The 26,303-nt window shown below is 40.8% G+C and overlaps 1 protein-coding gene across 1 annotated transcript in view; it reads right to left on the bottom strand.

Annotated features, from left to right (window-relative positions):
- Positions 1-26,303, bottom strand: part of shroom4 (shroom family member 4) — a 111,158-nt gene that overhangs the window by 61,173 nt on the left and 23,682 nt on the right. Inside the window, exon 2 of the mRNA XM_030753112.1 lies at positions 8,996-9,147. Coding sequence (XP_030608972.1) covers positions 8,996-9,147 — 152 coding nt within the window. The remainder of the gene's footprint in view (positions 1-8,995; positions 9,148-26,303) is intronic.

Genomic DNA, 26,303 nt, shown 5'->3' with positions numbered 1-26,303 from the left:
CAAATGTGAGGCATTTCATCATCCCATACCAGCCTGACTGTGTGTGTGTGTGTGTGTGTGTGTGTGTGTGTGTGTGTGTGTGTGTGTGTGTGTGTGTGTGTGTGTGTGTGTGTGTGTGTAGTCCTTTCAGAGGGTTCCTTGTTTCTGTACAGTAATGACTAAAACCAGACTGTCAGCCGGGTGACGTGACTGGCACAGAGTCAGGGTCAAAGTGCAACAGAATCCCACCTAATACAGAGGCCAGGGTTGGTCATTAGTGTCAGTAACGTGTCAATCACAGGGGGTTTAATTTATGTGTGGGTGGCAATAATACGAGAACTCCAGCCAAAAAATAAATAATAACTCTTTATAGGCACAGACAGAGAAACACACAGGCTAATGGTGAAGAAATGCTGATTCATTCAGAGGAACTTATACAGATTAAAGGCGGTTATAACACTGAATGTCACCTTTACAAGGCCTTGTTCTTGTGGGAGTTTTAGGCTAACATCTGGCCACATTTTGAGCCACTGGAGCTCCAACCAATCAGAGAAGAAGGTGAGGCTGAAAGTGTTTAACATTAACTTTAAATAAAGTTGATTAAGTTAATTGATTCATCCATTTTCTAACTGTTTATCCAGCTTGTGTGGGGCAGCAGTCTAAGCAGAGGCTCCCTCTTTCTTGAGCACAATTCCAGCTCTTCTGAGACATAAAGGTATTCCCACCAGTTAAGAGACTATGTCTTCAGTACCTCCTGGTTCTGCCTTGGGGTTTCCTCCCTGTTGGACATGCCCAAAACACTTCACCACCCCTCAGAAGCATCCAGGAGACTCCTATTTAGATGTCTGAACCACATCAACTGGCTCCTGTTGATGATAAGGAACAGCAGCTCCACTTTGAGCCCGTCATGAACAACTGAGCAACTGAGCATGAACAACTTATCCTACCCTAATGTAGAGTTCAGACTGCATAACAATTATGGCTCGATCTAGATGATGTAGAGCGAGCACGATGGTTTATTATTCTAACTCTGACAAAAGCAGATGCTGTATCTGGATGCCCAAATAGAATTTTCTTTATCCTAACTTTTGTATAGTTGACAAATAAGATCACAGAGACCTCTAACGGACCTTAAGAGATGGAAACATGCTTGGGTAGAACTGTGAAATGGTGTAACACAAGCAGCTACACACCTCTTTGGCTACCATTGTCTGCGTTAGAGAGTAATCACCTGCTAGTACTTCCTTCCCAAAGATAGCAAGCACATTGTGAAGGACAGCAAGTTTAACTGATGTATAGCCTCTCAGCCATAAAATGGCAACATTTTACAACTATAATTGACATCATAACAGACAAAAATAATGTGTAGTCTGAGTATAGACCCCCTTCAGATGAAGATCAACATACCAAAAGATGTCCAGACCTCCCTCTCTCTAGCTACCTCCTCCAAAGACCAAGGCATTCACAAGTGAGCTAACACATAATCTCTCCAGCACGTCCTGGGTCAGCCCCAGGACCTCCTCCTGGAGCCCTTAGTCAGATGCCTAAATCACCTTAACTGGCTTCTTTCAATGTGGAAGAATAGCAGCTCTACTCTGAGCACCTCCTAAATGACCGAGCTCCTCACCCTACTTCTAAGGGAAAGCTTCAGTGGAAGCAGATTGCCACAACTTGTATCTGCAACCTCATTCTTTCTATCATAACATAGATCAACAGCTTCTTTTTCATGCTCAGCTCTCTCTTCACCACCAGACTTGACCAATCCATCCATCAATCCACTCTCCCTTCACTTTTGATCAAGACTCTGAGGCTGCGTTCATACTGTTCATGCAAATTTCGTATCAAATAAGAATAGGATCTGGTTTTTAGATGGATTTGGATTTATGAAGTTTCTTCATAGGTTCTATTCAGCTTGATGACACTTTCATGTGCGGAAGTTTTCCAAATGTACATTTACTGTTGCCACTTAGTAGACGAAGGCTGAAATCTGACACAGGTTCATAGATTATAGCTTAAAAACTCTCTTTGCAGGGAGCGAAGAAAACCTTCACTGTTCCCATATGCTTTCTTGTTTTTATCAACTTTTCTCTCACACTGGCACTGATACTTTCCTTACTACCTAACTTACTTAAGATGTAAATCCAGTGTGGAAGATTTTTCTGGTCTTACAACTACTGCTTTGTCTTCTCGGACAGCTTCAGACAGCTGTTTGGCAGCAACACGCCTTGTTCTGGCCTTGAAACCAGATCGGCCGTCCAGCACCTCCGGGTTTTCTGCTCCTGTTTCTGCAGCAGGCAAACTAATTCTGTTAGGCATGCACAAAACAGTATTTACACCCACATGCATACTGTACTGTACATCTCATTCACACAGACCAAGACTGACAGATTGGCCAGCAGACAGACAGAAATATCTTTAGGAAAGCTACTGGTGATGATAACTCTCCCAGTGAAACCCACAGTGTGTGCTGGTGTCTGGTATGTGATGCATGTCTGACTGTTGGGGCTTTCCCAAAGCTCTGTGAGAGCAGAAATGTGTCCACACATATGCTAAACATGCAACATTAACAGTCTGAGCTGTTATATAAATAAGTATTGCCAAATTAGCAGCTTCAGACTTTCAGGGGTTTTAGAGCTTAAATTAAAAACTATTGAATACCATATGAAAAAAAAATGCAGCTTATCTCTCCATTTATCTGACAAAAAGTCAGATTTTAAAATTTAGTTTGTTTAATTTTGTTTAAATACAATTCTCTGGGGACCTCTCAAAGTCCATGGCCCATAGTCTCACAGACTGTGACATCTCATGACAAGTGTCTGCAGAATTAAGGTTAAAAAGGTTTAAAGTACAAGTACTTTTAATGACAATAACACAAATGGTAGTAATACTATGCTTAATCTGTATTATTAGATTAGGAGAAGGTCATTTGAAAATGTGGGCCCCAAGACGTGTTAGAACGTCAGGCCAACCATGGACTCAGCTACAATTACGGATTCTGGGTCATTTTAATCAGACGTCATCACTAGAGTGTTTGCCTCGCTGTGTGCACTGAAGTAGTTTTGCTTGAAGTTATGGAAACGCCCCTGGCCACCTCTCTTCAACTGTTGTTCATGATAAAGTCAGATTAACCTATCTCCTTGTTTCTCTGTGTGTGTCTGCACCTGGTTTCACCTGAATGAGTCCCCATAACAGAGAACCTATGGTCTATGTAATTTATTACTGTCCCTAAACAGAGAGAGTAGACACACACACACACATCACACACCATGATCAAAAACGTCTTTTGTGAGCTGGTGTGCTTGAATCCAGCTCTTAACAATTTTAATGTCAATATGCTGTTAAATCTGAGCTCAGATCTGCTGCTCTTTTCACCCTGCACTTTCTAATCCATGTTAAGATGCCAGCTGACAGGCTGAAAATGTTCCCGTCATTAGTTCCAGTTGCAGAGCCAAAACACCACCAAAGGGTTAAAATGTGCTCTCTTTTTTGAGAGTGTGTGTGTGTGTGTGTGTGTGTGTGTGTGTGTGTGTGGGGGGGGGGGGGGGGGGGGGGTGGACGCCTCACATTAAGGCGAGTCAAATTATTGTGTGTTTTAAAAAGTCTCACTTGTAGTACAAATCTGAATGCACTGCACTGCCACCATATGTTAGTCAATTGCTGTAATTTCTACTGTTTTCTTTAACTCTTTAGTATAATTTATAGTTGCTGCAGTGAACAACGTTGTTATTTCCATTTACACTTTTATGCTTGTGTGTCTTCACTGCTCTGCCACGGTGAGTGAAAATGAGCTGATCTTGGACTTGGAGCTTAAAGTTCTTTAACGATTGCTTTATGAAATGCACGAAGGAGAGAGGACTTTAGAACAAACTGAGTGTGTAAAAATGAGAAACACAGCACATGTCTACACTGACAGAGTAACACCTTTTGCACTAGCGTAATGAGCTGGATACAACTACACCCTTTTACATTTTGTCTCACTGGGATTTAGCCTTGTGCTAACTTAGGAGTTAAATTTCTAAGAAGGTGCAACTGAAGCTACAGTGTAGGGTGTCAAGCTAAGCTACAGCCTGCGCCATAAATCCTATAAATCAACCATTAAAGTTCTCAGCAGCAACAGTGGCAGGTAAAATTTTTACCAAAAATCTCTGATAAGCCACACAGCATGCTACCTGCACAGCACCTCCAAACAGATAAACAAAGACACAGGTGGGATTTACCATTACTCCAGAGCCAGATTGTTCTCTCAGGGGCTGATAGAGACCGTAAACACTGCTGAAAGAGAGATGTTAGAGTTACACCCATGAAGTGAACAGAAACAGAAGTCCAAATCAGTGCCACGGTCAGTTAATCTCTGCTGCATGTGCACACAGACATTTAGGAGTCAGGCTTGTAAGTATTTAGATGATGAAAATTTTAGCTTTGATATCCAGCAAAAGGGATTTGAAATAAAGCATTCAGTATGTAACTAGCAGGGTTATTATAGTTAACGAAAACGAACGAAATAACGAAAACTGAAATTGAAAAAACATTGTCGTTAACTGAAATAAATAAAAACTAAAATTAAAAGGAAGAAACGACAACTAACTAAAACTGAATTGTGAGTTTACAAAACTAACTAAAACTAACTGAAATTATAGATATTGTTATTTTTTCAAAAGTCTTGTGGATTGATATGAAATCATTTTTTCCTCTCTCCGAGTTTAAGCTCGGAACGCCGTCGGGCAAATGGGTGCGCATGTGCGTGCGTGCGCACACCGCGCTGCTCCTCAGAGAGTCCCATGTGGACTGTTTTTTTTTTTTTTTTACTATGATAGCACAGATAGCAGCGAGTGTCTTGTTGTGGATGATGTTGTGGATGATGTACGGAACACTTCTTAGTCAGGAAAAAAAACACCAACATCGAAGTAGACCTGAGAAGCGCACACAAGGCAGCTACGGAAACCGCTCTCATCCTACAAGGCAACCCGGCCTGCACCTCCAGAGAAACGTGACTACTCGTCGGGTCAACGCAGCCACAACGTTGTGTTTAGTCCTTGTGCGTTTCCGGCTACTTTATCAGTCAGATAATAACAATCAGGACTAATAATCAAAGCATCAATATAAGGACTCACAAATGTCAGCAAATTCCTGGAGGGAGCTGCTGAAACTATGGGAATGGACGTGAAGAAATGAAGAAAGTGAAAAAACAGGGACAAATATGTTTGCACCCTAAAAACTGAGCACAAAGAGCGAGGACCAAAAAACCCCCAGCACACAACCACAAGGTAATTAACACACGCAATCCAGCTATACATGCATAAATGCGGACATGAGGTCGGACACTTCCGTAGGCTACATAGGCCGCAAAGACCCTGCAAGTCTAATCAGCGAGCATCTAACCAAGCTAGCTCCAAAACAGAAGCAGCATCAGGTGGAGAGAACATCAGGATGCAGCTGGATTTGAGCTTTGACTCCTTCAAGGAGTTTGTTTTTGTCAAACACCACATGTAGCTGTTGTTAATCTGCTGCACTGAGGCTGAACTTTATTGGGAGTTTATTGTAGAATTTATCGAGTTTTGGAGTTCATATTGTTAGCAGTTTCTCCCTGTTGATGTTCATGTGTGTCCTTAATATTACACACATTTAGCATGTAGTTCTGCTGTCTGTGAACAGTTGGTTGCTGAATTTATTTCTTTAAAGGGTATCTTTAAAGCGTACCTGATTAAGTATGAAAATACTAAAACTAATACTGAAACTAACTAAAACTAAGCATAAAACCAAAAATAAAAACTAATAAAAATGAGCAAAACCACTCTGAAAACTAATTAAAACTAACTGAATTAGAGAAAAAAAAGTAAAAACTAACTAAAACTAAACTATAATGTAAAATCCAAAACTATTATAACCCTGGTAACTAGAATGCAGATTTTTAGCTTTAATTCAAAGATTTATGATTTTTTTTTTTTTTGCATTAACTGTTCAGGGATTGCACCAATCAGTAACATTATGACCACTGACAGGTGAAATGGATAAGACTGATTATCTCTTCATCATGTCAGTGGGTGGGATGTATTAGTGAGCGAGTGAACGATTTATCCTCAGAGTTGTGTTAAAAGCAGGAAAAATGTTGTGTAAGGATTTGAGCAAGTTTGATGAGGGTCAAATTGTGATGGCTAGACAACTGGGTCAGAGCGTCTCCAAAACTGCAGCTCTTGTTGGGTGTTCCCGGTCAACGTTGGTCAATATCTATCAAAAGTGGCCCAAGGAAGGAACAGTGGCGAACCAGCAACAGGGTCATAGGTGGCCAAGGCTCACCGATAAATGTGGGAAAAGACTGACCCATGTGGTCTGATCCAAAAAAAGTCCATGCTGGTTCTGATAGAAAGGTGTCAGAATACACAGTGCATTACAATTTGTTGTGTATGGGGCTGCATAGCTGCATAGCATTCAGGGTGCCCATGCTGACCCTGGAACCAGGATGCACTAAGGGAAGAAGGCTGTGCTGGTGTGAGTTTGAGATGTTGACTTGGCCTCCAAATTCCCCAGATCTCAATCCAATGGAGCATTTGTGGAATGTGCTGGACAAACAAGTCCGATCCATTGAGGCCCCACTTTGTAACTTACAGGACTTAAAAGATCTGTTGCCAACATCTTGGCACAGATACCCCAGCACACCTTCAGGGGTCTAGTGGAGTCCTCGTCACGGCTATTTAGGCAGCAAAAGGAGGACCAACACATTATTGGGCAGGTGGTCATAATTTTATGCCTGACTGGTGTATATATAACTATATATAACTAGAAGAGGAACCAAAAAGCACCTTAGCGACCAGGTAGGCATTGTTTCGTCATTATTTCATGAAAGATTAAGGAGCTCAAGAGTCAGGAAATGGTTCCAGGTGCTGAAAGTGCATTTGGTAGCTGTTCATGACAACTTTCAATATCCAAGTTAAGTGTGGCACTGTGAAAAAATACATTCTTATTGCCCTGACTACAAGTACTATTGATGCTGAGCTCATGTTATACATTTTTTTTCTGTCTGCATATTTCTAAAATCTCTCAAATCAATCAGATTTATGAGATTCAACAGCAAATGTCCAAATGGCTACAAATTCACAGCAGAGTTAACTACATCCAATCATCAGTGCTCAGCTTCCTTTTTGACACCCAAAAGTCAAAAGCAACTTCCTGTGAAAATCATCACACATGTGAAAAATGCTACTTTTAGGTCCTGATGAACCGGGAAAAAGGACAGTGACCTCCTCCTTCACCTTCCTTCATTCTGAGCGCTGTGAGTCAAAACGCAAGAACAAGAAAATATCCTTTTATGGAGGATAAATGATCCAACATTCACCCTGAAGTCATAAAATTACTTAAGGAAAAATTACTTGTGAGTGCAGATTTCTGGTGATAACAAACAAAAGATGTCTGTGAACTAGTGCCTTTTATTCAACTATTCATTCCTTCTGTAGATATTTTTGGTTGTTTGAGATTCAGATCATTTTTTAAATCTTAGCTCGGGAGCATTACATCCATCAAAAGCAGAATTAACGATACTGAGTTTGTATAAAAGCAGAGAGTCTGACAGCAACTGAGTCGACTATGAAGAAAAAGAGGTGAAAAATAAAAACCTCAAAAAACAAAGACGCACTTTGATAAGCACACACACAGCAGCTGTTTCACTTCACCACAATAAAGTTCTTTGTCCAAGACGAAGAACATCGGTCTTCTCTGTAGCACAAGATAAGCCACAGGACCAACAACAGCACAAAAATAAACCACATTACCATTTTGACACTGCACCCTGGTGACAGTACACTGCTACAACATGCAGACAGTCTGCAAAGCACGGGAGCAACACACAACAGTGCCTGTCAGAGGTAGGGGTTGTCGTGATACCAGAATTTCAAACATGATACTGAAACCCAGAAAAATACTTGATCTCCAATACCATTTTCCCAGGACAGACAGAAGGAGACACAAATCCCTTGGGGTTTGCCCCAGGAAGGGGAAGCAACGTAAAAATCTTCCAAATGAAACGTGGAGCTACCTGCTGCGGCGACCCCTTGGGAATACAGGGGCAGTCGAAAGTAGCTCCAACTCAATGCCATTTTTGATACCACAGCAGGTAAACATGACAAAAAAATTATTTTTCTTATAAAAATTAGAACAATACAAACAATAACATCAGTGACAACACTATTAGGCAGTGAAGAAAAAAATACTCCATATTTTTGTTGCTGATCAAACTTTTCAATCCCATCCTGTTAAAATTTCCATTAAATTTACAGATGGGCAGGACATTTATTCTGTGTTCTGAACATAAACTACTGCAACTGCTAGTGAGGGGAGGGGCTGTGTGCCTGTCTGTCTGCAGGTGCTGTGAGAAGTTGTGTTTCAGCCGGAGGAGGCAAAGGGAATTTAATTGGATAGTAATTTTTAGCATCAATTAGTATCTGAATATTGATTTTTTTTTCGACAACCCTAGTCTGTAGTGATCACCACCCACTGGTTTCCCACTGCTCAGCAGCTGCAGCCACATGGAGCCTGCGCACTGAGAACAAAGTAAGAGCTCGCTATAATAAGTTTACATGCAAATACAGCCAAAAATCACAGCAAAGCCATTATCTTTACCAAAACTGTTGGGGGACTTTGTCAGACGATGTTGCAATATAACCTCATTTATGAGATCCTTTGTTAAAGGTAATTACATGTTATATTATCTCAGCCTGTTCTTGTTCGGTTCACCTCACCGTTAGCTTTGTTGTATGATTCAGCAACTTTTCATACCCCTTTAGCAACTTTTGTTCAAATAAACACCCAGTAAAACATTTATGGGAACCCTCACACAAATGAAGTACACTTCCTCCTGCAGCAGCACCCAAACAGAATCTGTGTGAGAGGGTGTGCAGCTTCTGATTTTGTCAGGTGACATCTCCGTTATAAACCCCAATCCCCCAGATTCTTCATAGGGTGGAGAAGCTTTGACTCCTAAACCTAGTATGACCCTCTCGTGGATATATTTAGTTATGATGGTTACCTCCTGACTATGAGCTTCAGTATCCTGTAGGATCCCTTAATGAGGATCAGGGCTTCCTGTCTGCTGCCGTAGAGGGCCGATCCGTTTATGTTAATGAGTTCATCGCCAACTTTCAGCTTCTTGCAGTGGGCAGCTTTCCCTCCATCCTCGATCTGCAGACAAAGACACGAATTGGTTGAGATGAAAGAGAACAGTTGGAAGGCAAACAGAAGGACATTCAAGAAAGAAAAAAAACTCATCCTAATAATAAAAAAGTCACTCAAAGACACATCCGTGCTGCCAAATCGACTCCTTTAAAACCCATTTTGGAGACATTTTTGTTAAACTGTCTTTGTACCCCTGGCAACTTCACCCTTAAAGAGCATCTCCAAAACAGCCTGAACCAAACATCCCACAGAAATCCACATTCCTCTGCAATAGACTCTGTGTGTGTGTTTGGCACAGAGGTGACTGTGGGTCACACAGTGGTGAAGGCTGTGCCGTTAATGCATTGCTGGGATGTTTCAGGGTGTTTTTTAGTGAGACATTGATGACTGTGTGGTGCAGTGTGGTGAGAGGTTTGAATTCAGCCATAATTCACACATGTAGAGGAGAAAAGATGAAAGAAATAAAGACAGGAACACACAGATGGATGGGGTAAATGACCTGCTTACTGAGTGGGCCACCGACAGGAAAAGAGGCAGGCCAACAATGACAGAAAAATCAGAGGAGGGTATAATTTGTTTTTACAAGAAAAAAGAGTTGGTAAGTGTGTGATTTTGCTGCGGTTTTATTCTCGCATATAGAGAAGTATTGGATCAACATGCTCATGTATTCAAAGCACATTCATAAGCTGTTAGCTGTTAGAAATAGACACTAAACATCTGGGATGGTAAAGATAAAACCTTTCATAGTCTGTAACTTATTCTACTGACTTTACTTATACACAGATATATTTGGCAGCTTTTTGTAGGATTTGTTAAAATCTCTTTAAATTACTGGGTTAACAATGCCATCTACAATCAAATTACTAGTGGACAATCGCCTCACTCTTAGGAAGTGTCTACATTGGAAGAAATTACCAGCAGTGTGGAGACAGGAGGCAAGTAAACGCAAGTAAAATTCAGTGACACATAGCGACGACAGTCAATGTGAAACTATCAACAGAAATGAAGAAAACCATCACTCCCTATATGACAGTGTAGGACTGTGCCATGTAACACATACAATAATACCAATTTAAATTTTTACATGATATAAAAGTGTTATATTGCAATATAATTGCTACAGCAATGCCAGGTGTTTACATTCCCTAATGCATGAAACAACAAGACAAGCCCGGGCATGACCGAGAGCGAGAGCCATCAAAACACAGTACTTTGCAAAATATGCGGGAACACTGTTCACCCTAAACAAATTTGCTTCACCACTTGAGGCAAAAAACATACTGTTGAGTACAACCAGGCTACAAAGGAGGAGATACTAGTGCTGCTGAAGCACTTGCTAGCTGCATTCCATATGACAGGAGGATCAAACAGTGGGTGGAATTTATTGATGCAGGTACACAGTGGAAAAGCAGAACTTTAAAGCAGCTGGTTAAAAACCTCGACACCAGATACAACATCCCAGGATGAAAATATTTTTCACTTTTATGCTGTGACAATACTGTGCAGCTCCTGCACAGTATTGGTTAAGTCACTTTAGTTATTATTAAAGTGACTTAACCAATATTGTGCAGCTCCTGGAGAGGCTTTATTTTGAAAGTTCAGACGCTCTCCCCTTTTTCCATTTTAACAACCAGATAGCATGCTGGCCAGTCTGGTACAGCAGTTCTGTGTTATATTATTCAGCTCTTCCTTCAAAAAGGATCTCATCCCACGGTCTCCAACTTCCCCTTGTTGAAGCTCCTACATCTCTTAACCTCTCTTCCAAAGCAATGTAGTCAATATTTTGTCCAGTACTTTGTTCTATAATGCATCAGCCTTGGTTAAAGTTTGGGTTGTGTGCTAAGTAGCTCACATGCTGGTGAACATTGTAAACTTTATACGCATTATTATCAGTATGTTGGCACTTGAGATAAAAACCGATTTAAAAAATGTCGCTTTTTTGCACAAAATCACTAATTTTTGCACCACAACCCAGTGTCTTAATTTTAATGTGTTTTTGCAAAAGATGATAATGAGTCACGTGAGAATGTAAACCTTTGCATCAATACAATTAGTGATGAAGTGTTGTCAGTATAAATCTGATAAACTGTTTATTGTGAAGTCTTTTCCCTATTCCACGTCCCTCAAATAGCAACTGAAATCCTATTTCTTCTTTGGGTTAGTCAGGGGTTACCAGGCAGGTCAGAAGCTGATGTTATTAGCCATTACTTTCAGACATCAACCCCAGATGAATTCCACTATTAACCCAGAATAAATGCTGTTTAAAGATGCCTCTGGGGCAAACATAAAGGAATATATTCCAGGGTGGAAATGGAGACCCACCCATCCTTTCAATACTCATTCATTCACTCTTTTGCTTTTATTAGTGAAAAAAAAAAAAAAAAAAGAAAAAAAATCAAAGGAATGTGTGTCATGGAAACACAGGTCTGATTTCACGGTTTTAGGATTTTACAGACACGCAGCAGGGGACTCGGCCCTGTGTGCCAACTCAAACATAAAGTGAGGTCTTTCACATATTAACTCATTCTTTGTGCTGTGCTCTCCTGGGTCCGATGCTGTCACTTACTTCAAAGGTTAAATATTTTGATCCAAACATGGAAAACTTTAAGCGGTCAACCACATTTGAAAGGGGCACTTTTATCACAGCTTTGGGTTTTGGTATCACTCTGTTTCCAAGCTTTTTGCACCTATTTTAGGCATCCAGTTTAAGACCTGATGACTTCAAATAGAAGCTGGCTTTCTAATATGCTTGGCCTGTATCAATTTTTCATACCTGCACAATGCCAGTAAATTATTTTCTATCAATATCCCTAATCATAGTACACGTATGATGAATAAACACCCATCTTGAAAACATTGCTGGAACATCAATTGACAGCGACGTCAATGGGCTAAATGAGCCCTAATTTTTTGACACAAGTATTGCATAGCCTTATCCAGGTTGGCTGGCTCAAATTTATTCTCTGTATTAAACCCAAAATAATCCCAAACCGGGGTGGGGATATTTTTCTTTTATACTACCAGAGTTTTTCCTGTTTATAAAAAATACTGGCATCCATCTAAGATGTTTTTTGGTTTTCCACCAGTTTTCTAACACAGGGTTTACTTTTACTGAAATGTATGATACTGTGCAAATGTCTTGAGCCACCTCTGATTTCTTTATAGTTTCTTTCCAAGAAACCAGACTTGATCTTGCACAACAGCGCTCCAGGCTTTCTGAAGGTCTTTCAAAGTTTTTCTTTGGACATTGGCTGCTTTTTCACTCATTTTCAGTCCAGTCCTTGTACCTGACCATTTTATTTTTTTGTGATCAATTTTTTATTGACATCAGTTATGACATTCAGCACTTACATATCTTTGTTAATAGTACATTTACATTTACCAGATCTTTCTGGACAGGTAGAGTGTATTGATATCTTTTTATAATAACTTTCTCTTCAATAATCTACATATAGAATGAAATATAAACAGAATAAGATTTCCCCACCCCTCTCCCCGTCCCAACCACCCTCCCATATGTCCATAACCCCCCCACCCCCCCGCGGTCTGCTGGGAGAAAAGAAACGTACCTGACCATTTTCAGAGGAATGTTTTTTGTTTGTTTGTTAAGCCACTTAACACTGACCTTTGAATCTTTCAAGCATAAAAAAAGCGCCTAACTCAAGTGATGAACCAGTGTTGTTTTTACCTGACACAGGACGCGAGAGATGCATCTGTCCATCTACTGTTCACTGAAACCTCATCAGAAATGGTCTCAGTGGAAGGGTGGCTGTCAAGATGCCATTCTTAAGGAAGGGAAACAGGGACTGGAACGAAAATCAGAGGCAACAGGTCTGATGGAGTGATTAGTCTAAATTTGAAGTTTGTAGTTTAAATCTCCATTAATATGTGTGTAGGAGGCCAGGGGAGAGGTACAACAGAGTCTACAACCATGTATCAAACATGGTGGAGTCTCTGTCATGGTTTAGGGTGGCATTGGATATCTTGTGAAAATTCATGGAGTTCTGAACAAAGAAAAGTATAGTTAGCTTTTGAGACACAACACAGTGCCATCTGAAAAGCCTCTGATTGAGAAAAGCTTAATTTTACAGCATGAAAATGATCCCAAACACACTGCCAGTGCAGTAAAAGCATACCTGGATAGAAAAAGACTCAATGGAACACTATCAGTCATGGATTGGCCTCCCCAGCGCATGGACCTCAAAATTATTGAAGCAGTGTGGGATCATCTTGACAGAGAACAGAACAAAAGGCAGAAACATCCGAAGAAGAGCTTTGAATGTCCGGAGAACTATTCCTGAAGACTGCTTAAAGAAATGACAAGAAAGCTGCCAAGTTCAGCCTGTGTTGAAGAACAAAGGTAGTCGTACCAAATATTGATTTTCATACCAAATAGAGATTTTCAAACTTGCTAGAATTGTGCAAACATTGTTTTTTTGTTTTTTTTTTGTGCCTTATATACTGCATTTTCATGTATGTTTGAATGTTTCAATAAATGGCTGCATTTCCCATATTTCCCATTTTTCTAGCAAAATATATAGACATGAGGGGTGGCTCAAGATTTTTGCACAGTACTGTAAAGTGGAATTCGGCCAAAGCACAAACTCTAGTTCAGTAAGGAAACACAGAATCTGTGTCTATAACTATATGCAGACCATTGGTACTTAGATGTGTAGTCACCCACAAAGGCTCATTGTGAGCCAGGAAAAACCCTGTGATCCCCACCTTAGTAATAATTTCCTTCAGACAAATAAGTACATATAGTACTAATAGTGAGGATTATTCCAAGCTGGTTGCCTCACATTTATCATCTCTGTCTTCATCATTTAATAGCATGTTATCCAGAATATCATATCGTTTTGGTGGTGGTGGTGGTGGTGGGGTGTTCGGGCGGGGGGGCTAAATTGACATCTGCTTAAGTCTGATGTTATTAGCCATTTCATGTTTGAAACTTTCATTTAAGAAAACAAACACAGAGGCATATATATATATATATATATATATATATATATATATAAAGAAAACATGATCCAGATTCTTTCAGTGCGATTAAAATGATCAATCTGGCTGTTCTCCAAATTGTGAGACCAAACTTTAATGTGCAGGCATTCATGTAAAAGAGGAATTAGAAGTTTGATCTGCATTAGAAGTGAGCAGTAAATCAGTTAGTTGGCATCAAAAGATGATAAATCGCATTTGGACTTAAGTATTTCTAAAAAACAAAGACATACATCACTGCTATAACTTTGTACATAAATTAAGACAGAAAAATAAATACCAGTAACACATGGAAGGGAATCTGCAGGATAAGGGTTAAACTATTCTCAGTAATCCTCAGTGAACCCATACAAGACATGAGATTAATCCAGACTATGATCCTAAGCTTAATGTCCATGTAGTTGGACCAATATTTTAAAACATCTGAGCTCAGGGCTGTCTGTCAGTAGGGCTGCAACTAAAGATTATTTTGGTAGTCGGATAATCTGTCAATTAATTTATCGATTAGTTGATTAGTCAACGATTATTTCAATGTTACCTCACCTGTTCAAGCCACCTGTTAACATCACCTTGTTCTCTTCTCACAATTAAAATAATGACCCATAAAAATATGAGTTTGAAACTAATCAAATGTATTAACATTGTGACCATCACAATAAATATCAAATAAACAATGCTTATTAAAGTGAATGGAATTTTTATTTTTAAATTATAATATAATGTGCAAATAAATAAAAACGGCCTCTGTCCAAAAGTTCAAATAAGACTTCAACTTAAAAAGATTTTTCCGTGCAACACAGCTGAAAAGTTTACAGATGATTCAGTTCATGAAGAGCTTTAGTATTCAGAATGAACGCTGATATTAATGCGAGGAAAAAAGATAGGAGACAATGTAGCAGCTCCTATTGTCTGTCACTCGTTAGCTAACATAATGGAAACGGTGTTACTTAGCAACCATCATCCATGAGACCTTGTTTCCGACAGGTAAACTAACAGAAACATTACTGTACAAACATTAACAGATATCTATGATGCACTAATCAGTGTTTTAAAGGCTCAGCACTGCAGCGATGCAGCCGTGGAAGGAAAGCTCTGCTTTGCACTGTCTGCATTCAGCTTTATTTTTGTTTCCTGTGAAATGCTCCCACACCTTTGACAGTCTGTCTCCATTTTCTTTCATTTTCTCCACCCTCCTCTCTGCTCTATCATCATTATGTTGTTCGCATTACTTTCTTCTTCGTTGGTATTGTTGTTATTGGCAGACAATGGAGGCAATACTGCCCACATATCTTCCTGTAGTGTATTGCAGTTACAAAATCACATGATAAGCAGAAGAAACTGGATTGATGGGTTTTAAAATATGATGTTACGACATTAAAATTCCACGTCGACTAGTTTTTGTAGTCGACGTCATCGATTCCGTCGATGAATCGTTGCAGCCCTATCTGTGAGCTTTTAAAAACTTAGACGTGTTACACCTGAATTACTAATAAAAAGCTGCAGAGGCTGAGAATGACCTGAATAGTTTGTAGAGTTCATGTCACGGTAAAACACTGCAGCACACTAAGTGAGAAGCAGGGGCCTGGATTATGCCATCGATCGATAAACCAAGTACCCTGACTGCATGCCCTTGAGCAATGTGCTGAAACATGAGCAGCTCCAGAGCGGTTAATTTGAAGTTGAAGTTTATGATTGACCCCTACACAGAGGTAAGAACAGCACAAAACCTCTTCACAGGGAGCAGTGAAATGTAATGTACATCACACTGAACTGTGTCTATTGAAGTCATTTACGCACACACACGCACACACACACACACACACACACACACACACACACACACACACACACACACACACACACACACATTATTGTAAACCACAGCGAACATACACACATGAAAAGGCCGCTGGGCTGAATTGAACCCATGTGACACAGTATTAATGTTCACTTGTTCCTAATGAGTTTTACATTGTGAAAACAAACCAGAGGCAGAAATGGCTGCAGTGTTTAATGCTGCTTACAATGAAGATCACTGTTCTCACATGCGCACGCGCACACGCACACACACACACACACACACACACACACACACACACACACACACAGTGCCCAAAGCACAGCATGCATGATTTAGAAAGTCAAATACACAGCTATAATATGACACCCCCCCCCCATTAAAAATTATCCAGCAATGTAATAAATGTTGGACTCTGATGAAATAATCAGTGCTGCTGGAAGATTAAAACACACACACTGGTCGACGCTTGGCTCTGCTAAAACTATCACTGTGCCATTAAGCTTCAAGTGTAATCTGTCATTTTCCCATGGATGAAAGGGGAGAGGAGTGGAGGAAGGTAACAAGAAAGAAAAAAGAGGAAAGAGAGGATGGGAATATGATGAGGAAGAGGACAAGACCTTTAGAAAGAAAGGAAGGCAGGATGCACTAAAGAAGGAGTAGAGAAAGGAGTAAAAGAAGGGTATAGGTAAAAGAGAAGTAAGGAAGGGTGGAAAGTCCATGAGGATGAAAGTAAAAAAAGAATGAGAAGAAACAAATGAAAAAGTAGAAGAATCAGAATGAATAAGGAATAAACGAAGAAGTAAACAAGGCTGAGATAAAGACAGAAGTAAGTAAGTGTGAAAAAGAGAGAAAGATGATGGGGAAAATAAAGGAAAAGGAGAGGGGGACAATGGGCAGATGGAAATGAGATGAAGGGAAATCAGGCAAGAAGATGAAAGAAAAAATAACAAAAGGACAATTAATGAGAAAGAAAATAAGGAAGAAGTAAGGAAGGAGGATGCAGGGCAGACAGAAAGGAGATGAAGGGACAAGAGACATGAAGAAGAGAGGAAGAAGAGGCTGGATGAGCAACAGGAAGCTGGAGGAGAAGAAGCGGGCGAGGGAGGAGACGGCCTCAGGGCAGCAGGCTGTAATTTGCCACACACACCTGTGGGTTTTATATACTAAACCCCAGCAAGCAGGTTTGTGGGGCATAATTAGAGAGTGGTAATAAGAGAGTTTATTATGGACAGAGCAGGCAGATGCGTGAGAGGCTGAAGTCATTAACCAGAGCTCATTTCTTGACACAGCGCGGGCTCGGAAAGCTGTGCGTTTTAGTTGGTTGACATCATACTGCCAGAGAGCCAACTTTCCACAAAGGATGACCAAAATTTACAGCACCCGCGTTTAAGACGTAGACCTCCTAAATCGTGCTAAAGCACGGGACCCGCATGAATGTAGAGTTCATGAAGACAAATTCAGGCACAGGTACTGATACAAAGCGTAAAGGGCATGTCAATCTATAATCAAATATCAACTCTAATTACAAATTTGGCTTCGATTATGGTGCTGCACTCCGTTCTTCACAGCAACGCTCTCATTTTGTCTGCTGACTCTTTACAAGATTCACTCTCGCCCCTTCATAAAACCCAAACTCACTGTTTAGTTCAACTCAAGCCAAGACAACAAAAGCCTGTGAACAAGATCATGTAAGAGGAAGTAAAAGCAGAACAAACAAGAACCTATGGGAAGTGAAAAACAAGAGCACCACTCAGCTGTTTTGAATTTGTAACTGGTGGGAGAGGGCGAGATAATTTTGTCAAAATGCATGAGAGTTATGGGCCTTAGTCAGCATGTAGCTGATGTCTTTGTGATGTTTGATGGCTCTACTTTGAAGAGTATGTATCTATGGTGTGAATCTCAACATTCTAGGTGAGATCGTTTTTGAGTAACTGCCGATGTTAAAATTTTTGTGGAACAGACGCCGACGCCAAGGCTACGAGGAAGATTTCTATGGACAGTTTCACACTCACAACAACTGGACAGAAGGTAATTTTTTTCTAAATACTTCATCTACTTGGATACTGGTGAGGCTTAAAGTTAGGGGTGCCACAGCTTTGATTGACAAACTAGGGCCCCATTTACATGAGAATGTTTTCAGAATGTATGGGGTGGCTGTAGCTCAGTAGGTAGAGCAGGTCACCTACTGATCGGAAGGTCAGGGGTTCGATTCCTGGCTACTCCAGGCTACATGCCAATGTATCCTTGGGCAAGATACTTAACCCCAAGTTGCTCTCCGACCGTTCCGTCGGAGTGTGAATGTGTGTGGATGGTATATAATTAAAAAGCACTTAGCTTAGTAAACATGGAAGTGCTTGTATGAATGGGTGTGCATGGGTAAATGTAAAAAACGTGTTGTATAAGCGCTTTGAGTGCTCTGAGTAGAAAAGCGCTATATAAGAACTAGTGCATTTACCATTTACGAGAAAACGGTAATGTTTTGATGCATTTCAGCCTCCCGATTACACAAGAATGGCATTTCCAGGCCATAGCACATGCGCACTATGGTTGCGACTCCTAAACCCACACTGCCAACTTGTGGTCTGGCAATTGGAACCACAGTGTTTTCAACGTCTTGCGTTTTTGTGTGAACAGAGATACAGTACAGTCGGTCTTTTTTTTTAGTTTATTTAAAACAACCCCAGAGAATGACGCTACCACCACCATGCCTGACAGCAGGTACAGTGTTCTTAGGTTCGAAAGCCTCACCTTTACACCTCCAAACATTCCTCTCATCATTGTGGCCAAATAACTCAATTGCTGTCTCGTGTGACCATAAAAATTTTCTTCAGAATTCACACTCTCAGTCCAGAGTAATGTAAAATTCACTTCACTGTGAACTGTGACACTGGTGTTCCAGCAGTTTCCAACTTGTGCCAGGCTTGAGCCTTGGTCTTTCCTGAACATCCTAACCAATTTCCTCTCATCTGAGGGTGACAGTTTGGGTCTTCTTCCAGACCTTGGCAAAGTGGCTACACATCTAAATAACTTCTACTTATGTACAATTGTTTGAACTGATGATTTTGGACTCTGCAGTTGTTTAGAAATGGCTCCAACAGACCTTCCCAACTTGTGTAAGTCTATAATTCTCCTTCTTAGAGCTTCACTGAGTTCCTTGGACTTTCCCATCATTCTGAGTATTGTTCAATCCAAATCCATTTTATGCTGGCAAAGAGAAACTACCAGTTGTAGTCAATCATGATCACTAACCACAAGTTAATAGGCCTTGGCCTTGTCAAGCTAAGACACTGTAGAACTTTCAGCACCACTTATTTAAAGACTTAAGTGAGTGTTTGTATACATTTGAGCCAGTATGTGGATTAGAGAAAATCCAAAATAAATTCAAACTTGTGCACCTCAATTCTTCCTTTCAAGTCATTAAAGCTGTATGCTGTTCAAAGACTCATGTATCACAGTTTAAAGAAATTATTAAAAGCCCCAAAATACCATTACATTCATGTCCATGATGAGTGGGTGTAAACGTCTGACCACAACTATACATTACAAGACAATCATCTATGGTATATGTGGTATAGGACCTGTTCAGTTTTTAGACCAGTGTAGGAGGAAACCAGCGTTCCATCATGCATGCGCCAAACAGTAGATGAATAAGCCCAACAGTTCCAGAAATATGCTTTCTGCACACAAAGACAAAAACAGCTCTCATCTGTCACACCCTTTTCAATAGTTGTTTTCTCTGTTTGTATGCATCTAATAAACCTCTTCTCAGCTGTTTCACAGCTCAGTTTCACTCCAGTCTGGCCTACATTTCTAAGCGGTGTGTGTGTGTGTGTGTGTGTGTATGTGTATGTGTATGTGTGTGTGTGTGTGTGTGTGAACTACTGCTGTGGGATGTCCAGACAGGGTGAGGTCACTCCAGGCACTGAGGAGTCAGAGAAGAATGGCCTCTCTGTGAGCTGAAACACACACACACACACACACACACACACACAGGTCAGACACACCCTTTTATATTTAGATTCAAGAGGTGACTTCATGGCCTTGGGGTGTGTGTGTGTGCACATGTGTGTGTTTATACAGTGGCACAGTGCCCAGTGCTATGCCCTGGAAAAAGACGGGAATCCCCCATGCTGGTCACAGGTTGTCATCACTCAGCTATCACCTGACTGTGCTGAACAACAGCCTCTTTATCAAAAACTGAAACAATCAGCTTCAGACTGAAGATCATTAAGGTGTGTGTGTGTGCGTGCGTGCGTCTGTGATGTTTAACAAGCAAACATGTACACTTAAATATTAAACAGCAGGAGATGCATGTGCATGTGTTAACACATGAATTACTCATGTCGTGGGGGCCAACATTGACTCATTTTGGGGACAAAAACCCTCTTCATGTAAATCATTACATTTTTATGTGGATGGCTTGGTTTAATGTTGCAGGTGGTTATCGTTAAACAGATGTCAACGCAGGGCCCTCTGAAACGCATCTGTGTGCCTACCATCGCGAGGCGGTGCCTGAACATGTGCTTCAAACCTCAAATTACAGAAAGGTCGAGACAGAGAAAATGAGCAGCTCTGCTGCAGCTCTGAGAAGGTCTGAGTGTAAAAGCAAGGATGCTCTAAAAACAAAAAAGTGCTGGCACACACCAGAGTCTGGGAAAAGCTGTGTCATTTCTTTCACTGCTGGCAGCAAAACCAAGAGAAGCAAAGCGCCCTTCGATTGCTTACATCCAGAGAATATAACGGGGTTTTATGCAGGACTCAGAGCGGAATCGATGTGTCATGTGTTTGAATGAAAGGAGCTCAAAAGGTGGATTTTTGCTGGTAATTGAGGTGCACGTGACACCCACATGCAGGAACACACAAGAGGAGAGGATGGAAAGCACACATTTGCTTGTTTAAAGGGCACTCACATGAAGTTAAACAAGCCTGTGGAAATCCTTTTGCCCAAAGGCCTGTAAACTTTTATTTTATTGTGGTGTTGTAGATCATTTTGTGTGCTTATAGTATACCACTTTTGGGACGCCAAAGCTTAGCAGAACTCCTTATTTGTCCCTTGGGTATATGAGTATATTAAGTATATGATAAATACTATAAATAGATAAATAGCAATTAATCACCGTTATCAGGGTTTTCCTGTCTTAAAATGCACTTTAGAGGGGTGGCTATGCACATAAACAATTAGTTTGAGTCTATGTACTTTATTTAGCAGATTTCTGTGCATTTTGCTGGTAAACCCAGGTGTTTTTATTATAACTGTGGCCAAATCCACTTTGAGAGATGCCCTTTTTTTTCTGTATGGAGGACAAACCCTGATTACCTTTTCCAATCTAAGAAAGACAGATTCAGATGTTGTTTCTAAAAGTATTTAGATTAGATCACACTGTCCCCAATGGTACATATGGCAGCAGTGATATCTGGAGCATTTGCTTTGCCCCATTAAAGTCCCATCTCTTCCATCACTGTCCTCTGCAAGGTCTCAGACCTGCCCTGGTTTCATTTTCTGCCAGAGACCAGTCTCTAGGCAACTTTCTAAAATGAAAGACCAGCTTTAAAAAGCACGATGATGTGCAGAATTCTTAAACAGGCTTATTCTGATTGTGTCCCTCCATCTCACTCTATCCCTCCTCTGTCACATCAGCCCTCTGCATGTCCTCCTTCACTACATCCATGGAGCTCCTCTGAGGTTTTCCTCTTCCCCTCCTGCCTGGCAGCTCCATCTTGAACATATCCACTATCCTTAGTCTGCACTTTGCCTCCAAACTGCTCAACCTGAGCTGGTCACTCCCAGTGAAAATCTGAACATCTTCAGCTCGGCTTCCTGTCTTTTTGTCAGTGCCACTGTCTCCAAACCCACATCACAGTGGTGCTCACTACCATCTTGCAAACCTTGCCTTTCACTCTTGCTGCTATCCTTCTGTCACAAATCACCCTGACACCTGTCTCCACCCTGCCTGCACTCTCTTCTTCACCTCTCTTGTGCACTGTCCGTTGCTTTGGATGGTTGATCCCAGGTAGTTGAACTCTTCCACCTTTACTACCTCTGCTGCTTGCAGGGTCACGTTTCTGTCGGTCTCCCTCTCATTCACACACATGTATTCTATCTTCCTTCTACTGACTTTCACTCCTCTTCTCTCCTCAGCATACCTCCACCTGTCCAGGTTCTTTTTCACCTGTTCGCTACTTTCACTACAGATCACAGTGTCATGTGCAAAGATCATAGTACACGGAGACTCCTGCCTGACCTCATCCGTCAGCCTGTCCATCACCACTGCAAACAAGAAGGGGCTCAGAGCTGATTCCTGATGTAATCCCACCCGTCATTCTGACCGCACACTTCACCACTGTCTCACTGTCCTCATACTAGGGCTGCAATGATTAGTCGACATTGTCGACAATAATTGACAATAAAAATAGTTGATTACAAATTTAATTGTCGATAATAGTCGTTTTTTATTACTGATGATTTTTTTTTAACAGAGTGAGACGTCTCCCTGTCCAATTAGTCGACTAATCATTTCAATAGTTGATGACTAATCGACTATCAAAATAGTCATTAGTTGCAGCCCTACCTCATACCCTACAACTCTACATGACTGGGAGGGAGCTGCAGGCTGCACTGCCAGTTCTTTCTGCAGCTCCAAAGGTAGAGCCCAGTTTCTCCCACATTTCCTGTTTTGATAATGTCCTACACCTCTCTCACATACTTCTCTGCCAATCCTGACTTCCTCATACAGTACTACAGTTCCTCTCTTGACACCCTATCATATGCTTTCTCTAGATCCACAAAGACACAGTGAAGCTCCTTCTGACCTTCTCTGTACTTCATCAACACTCTCAAAGCAAATATCACATCTGTAGTGCCCTGTTTGACACCTCGGATTGCCTCATTTGCTTGAAAGTTCAAAACAAAAATAGGCAATCTTGTTTTCACATATTGGCTTCTCTACATTGGCTCCCTGTTAAATCCAGACTCGAATTTAAAATTCTTCTCCTCACCTACAAGGTCTTGAATAATCAGGCCCCATCTTATCAAAGACCTCATAGTCCCATATCACCCCAACAGAGCACTTCGCTCTCAGACTGCTGGCTTACTTGTGGTTCCTAGGATACTTAAGAGTAAAATGGGAGGCAGAGCCTTCAGCTTTCAGGTCCCTCTTCTGTGGAACCAGCTCCCAGTTTGGATTCAGGAGATAGACACCCTCTTTATTTTTAAGATTAGGCTTAAAACTTTCCATTTTGGTAAAGCTTATAGTTAGGGCTGGATCAGGTGACCCTGAACCATTCCTTAGTTATGCTGGAATAGGCCTATGCTGCTGGCCTGAGGTGCGGAACAGATCACTTGTGGTTTGGCACCATGGAAATAAAAATGAATTGAATTGAACTGTTTGTTCACATATTAACAGTCTCTCCTGGTTAACATGAAAACAGATAAAAATGGACATATGAAGAAGAAAAAACACTTCTTATTGTCTCATATTCAATCACAGAAATGGACATAAAAAGGACTCCTCAAAGTACAACTTTACATTAATTTCATCCAAAGACAATTTGAGTAGCAGCAATCTGTGGATTTGGATTGGCATGAACAACACCCCCCCCCCCCCCCCCCCCCCCCCCCCCCCCCCGCCCCCCCAACTGAATCATCAGAAAGGTCAGTCTGTATAAAAATGTTCAACAAGGTGGTAAGAAATGTACACTGTGTGCTACATTTATAATTGTTCACAGCAGAAACTTTGCTTCATCGTAGCAGGAAAGGCATGAAAACATGCTGAATGATGCTCAGTGGTGCATCTCCTTTCCTGTCAAGGCACTAAATAGAGCCATCACCATGACAGGCCAACACAAGATACTGCATGAACCCCCCCATCATCTTTAAGTGGACCCCTAGGACAAAGACCCTGGGAGAGGGGAGGGGGTTTAGAGGATAACCCCCCCCCCCCAGGATCTCCTGCTGTGCACCAGCTTCGATCTCTTGCTATTGTTTACACCACCACCATCTCCCAAACTACATGCCTGTGGATCCAGTGAGGAATAAATTTGGAAACTGCGGTTTGAAACATAGAAACATGACTGGGAGGGAGCTGCAGGCTGCACTGCCAGTTCTTTCTGCAGCTCCAAAGGTAGAGCCCAGTTTCTCCCACATTTCCTGTTTTGATAACATTTGAATTCACCTTATTTTCCACTCGTGGTACAGAGCTGCACACAGCCACAAGTGTGATTCACTCTGTGTTTGACCTGCACTCCACAATTAGGTCAAGGAATATGAAGAAAATGAGCAAGGCACTACCAACTCCAGAAAAACTCTCAACACTCTCAGAAAATAAAGAATAAAGTTCTTTATGGTACCCTTTAAGGGATAAAAGTTGCTGTTTGAGAGTCCACACAAGCTAAATTTAAGACTTTCTGTTTTTGCATTTTCATTTGATTTATTTCAATGTTCTGATTTTCCATTAAAAGCTTGACAATTCTCCGTATATGTATATATATATATATATATATATATATATATATATATATATATATATATATATATATATATATATATATATATATATAAACTGATTTTTAAATAAATAAATATCTGTATCAGTCTTAAAAATCATATATTTTTTGGGGCTCTAAATTATCTAAATTATTAGAAACATTTGTATCATATCATGCTGTACTTTTATGTAATACCAGCTTTTACCACATGAGCAAACTGTAAACCCAACCTTTATTTATTATTGTGATGAATCGCTGCTGTTCACAATCACAGCCTGGGAAAAAGCAAAGGCTCTTCAGGAAATGGGGAAACGTTACAAAGAACAGGATCACACGTCTGAAAACGTCTCAACACACCCACCAGTAAAACACTGCTCCCTGGTGGTGACAGAGTTCAACCTTGCACTCTTGATATAAATGCACTTGGGATTTACAGTTAAAACATCTCCAATTTGCATGTATATTGACTGATTTGTACCGCCACAAAAATATCCAGCAATGGGCAGTCTCTGGTTTTCAGAGGATTTGCCAGCTACAGACAAATGAGGAGCACATTTATAACAAAAACACTCATTAGCTAGAGATCTAATAGTACTTGGGTGAGAAACCCACAAATGAACGATACAGCTCCAGTTACTCTCAAATGGCATCAATAAGCTTGTTCTCCATTTCTGATTGCCAGTGGCGTCAGGAGAATACCAGCTGATGTTTATTTGGTTGGTTTGGGGTTTTTTTATTTAATTTGTTTTTTTGTTTTTTGTTTTTTTTTTTTACAGTGCAGCATGAAGCAAATCTTCTGTATTTTAACATTTTAGCTCATAGACTCTGTATGTAATTGCAGCATGAAGAGTTTTGGTGTGAACGCAGCATAACTCACTAGTTTAAGTCTCATTGTGAATTTCAACTCAACCAAAAATACAGTTTTAAAAAAAATGGAAGTAGAAGACATTCAGTATTGTATTAGTGGGTAAAAAAATCAAAATTAGAGAAACAAATTCTGACATATTTTTTCATGCAACATTAAACATTTTCCCCATCTCTTTTCTCCAAACTTATTCTGGGACACCCAGGGTGAGCACTGCAGGTTTATAGCACTCCTACAAGCATGTTTAAGAGTCCTTTCCTTACATCTCCAGTATTTTATGTTATGTTCCTTTTTGTCCCCCTCACTCATTCTCATACAGCTGCACACACAGAAACACACACCCTTCATCAACCTCTGCCCTCCAGTCTGAGCCTTGTGAGCTTCTCCTCCCTTCCTCACACCCACGCGCACACAAGGCCTTCTTTATCAGGGCGGGAGGAGGGGAGCTGCAGAGATGGAAAAAGAAAAAAGCTCCCACGCTCACACCAAAAGCGTCAACAGCCACATGTATGTGTGTGTGTTTGCATGATGTATACGGCCGTCTAGCTCCAATGATCCGTGGTGTTGTCCTTAAACGGCCTTTTTTCCATGGAAAAACCAAAAGGCGCAAACAAGACAATGATGCCCCCAGACAGCCAAGTCCTTTTTGGGTGAGGCTCTACTTCTATGTCCCTTTTAGGAGAACTGAGATCCCCAGAAGGGGAAAAAAGAAACCAAATGCTTTTTTTGTTATTTTTTTAAGTCAATCAAAATCTGAACACTGACTAATCATTGCCATCCTGAATTAAGACTTGAAACCACAGACACATCCTGCATGCTCCGTCACATGGATGAACTCCAGCATATGAGCAAATGCCCTCTCACTTGTGTGAACATAAGTCATCTCTCTCTCTCTCTCAGGTTAATGTAGTGTTTCTTTCAGACACAGGGGAACACTCCTTCAAGTCTTTACTCTCTCTCCCCCTCTCCCCTCAGACTTGACAAACTCTCATTCACTGCGATGGATCTAAGCAC

This window comes from Archocentrus centrarchus, chromosome 18 (genome assembly GCF_007364275.1).
Source record: "Archocentrus centrarchus isolate MPI-CPG fArcCen1 chromosome 18, fArcCen1, whole genome shotgun sequence".
NCBI lineage: Eukaryota > Metazoa > Chordata > Actinopteri > Cichliformes > Cichlidae > Archocentrus > Archocentrus centrarchus.
The sequence above is the reverse complement of the archived record's forward strand: the minus strand, read 5'-3'. Positions and strand labels throughout refer to the sequence as shown.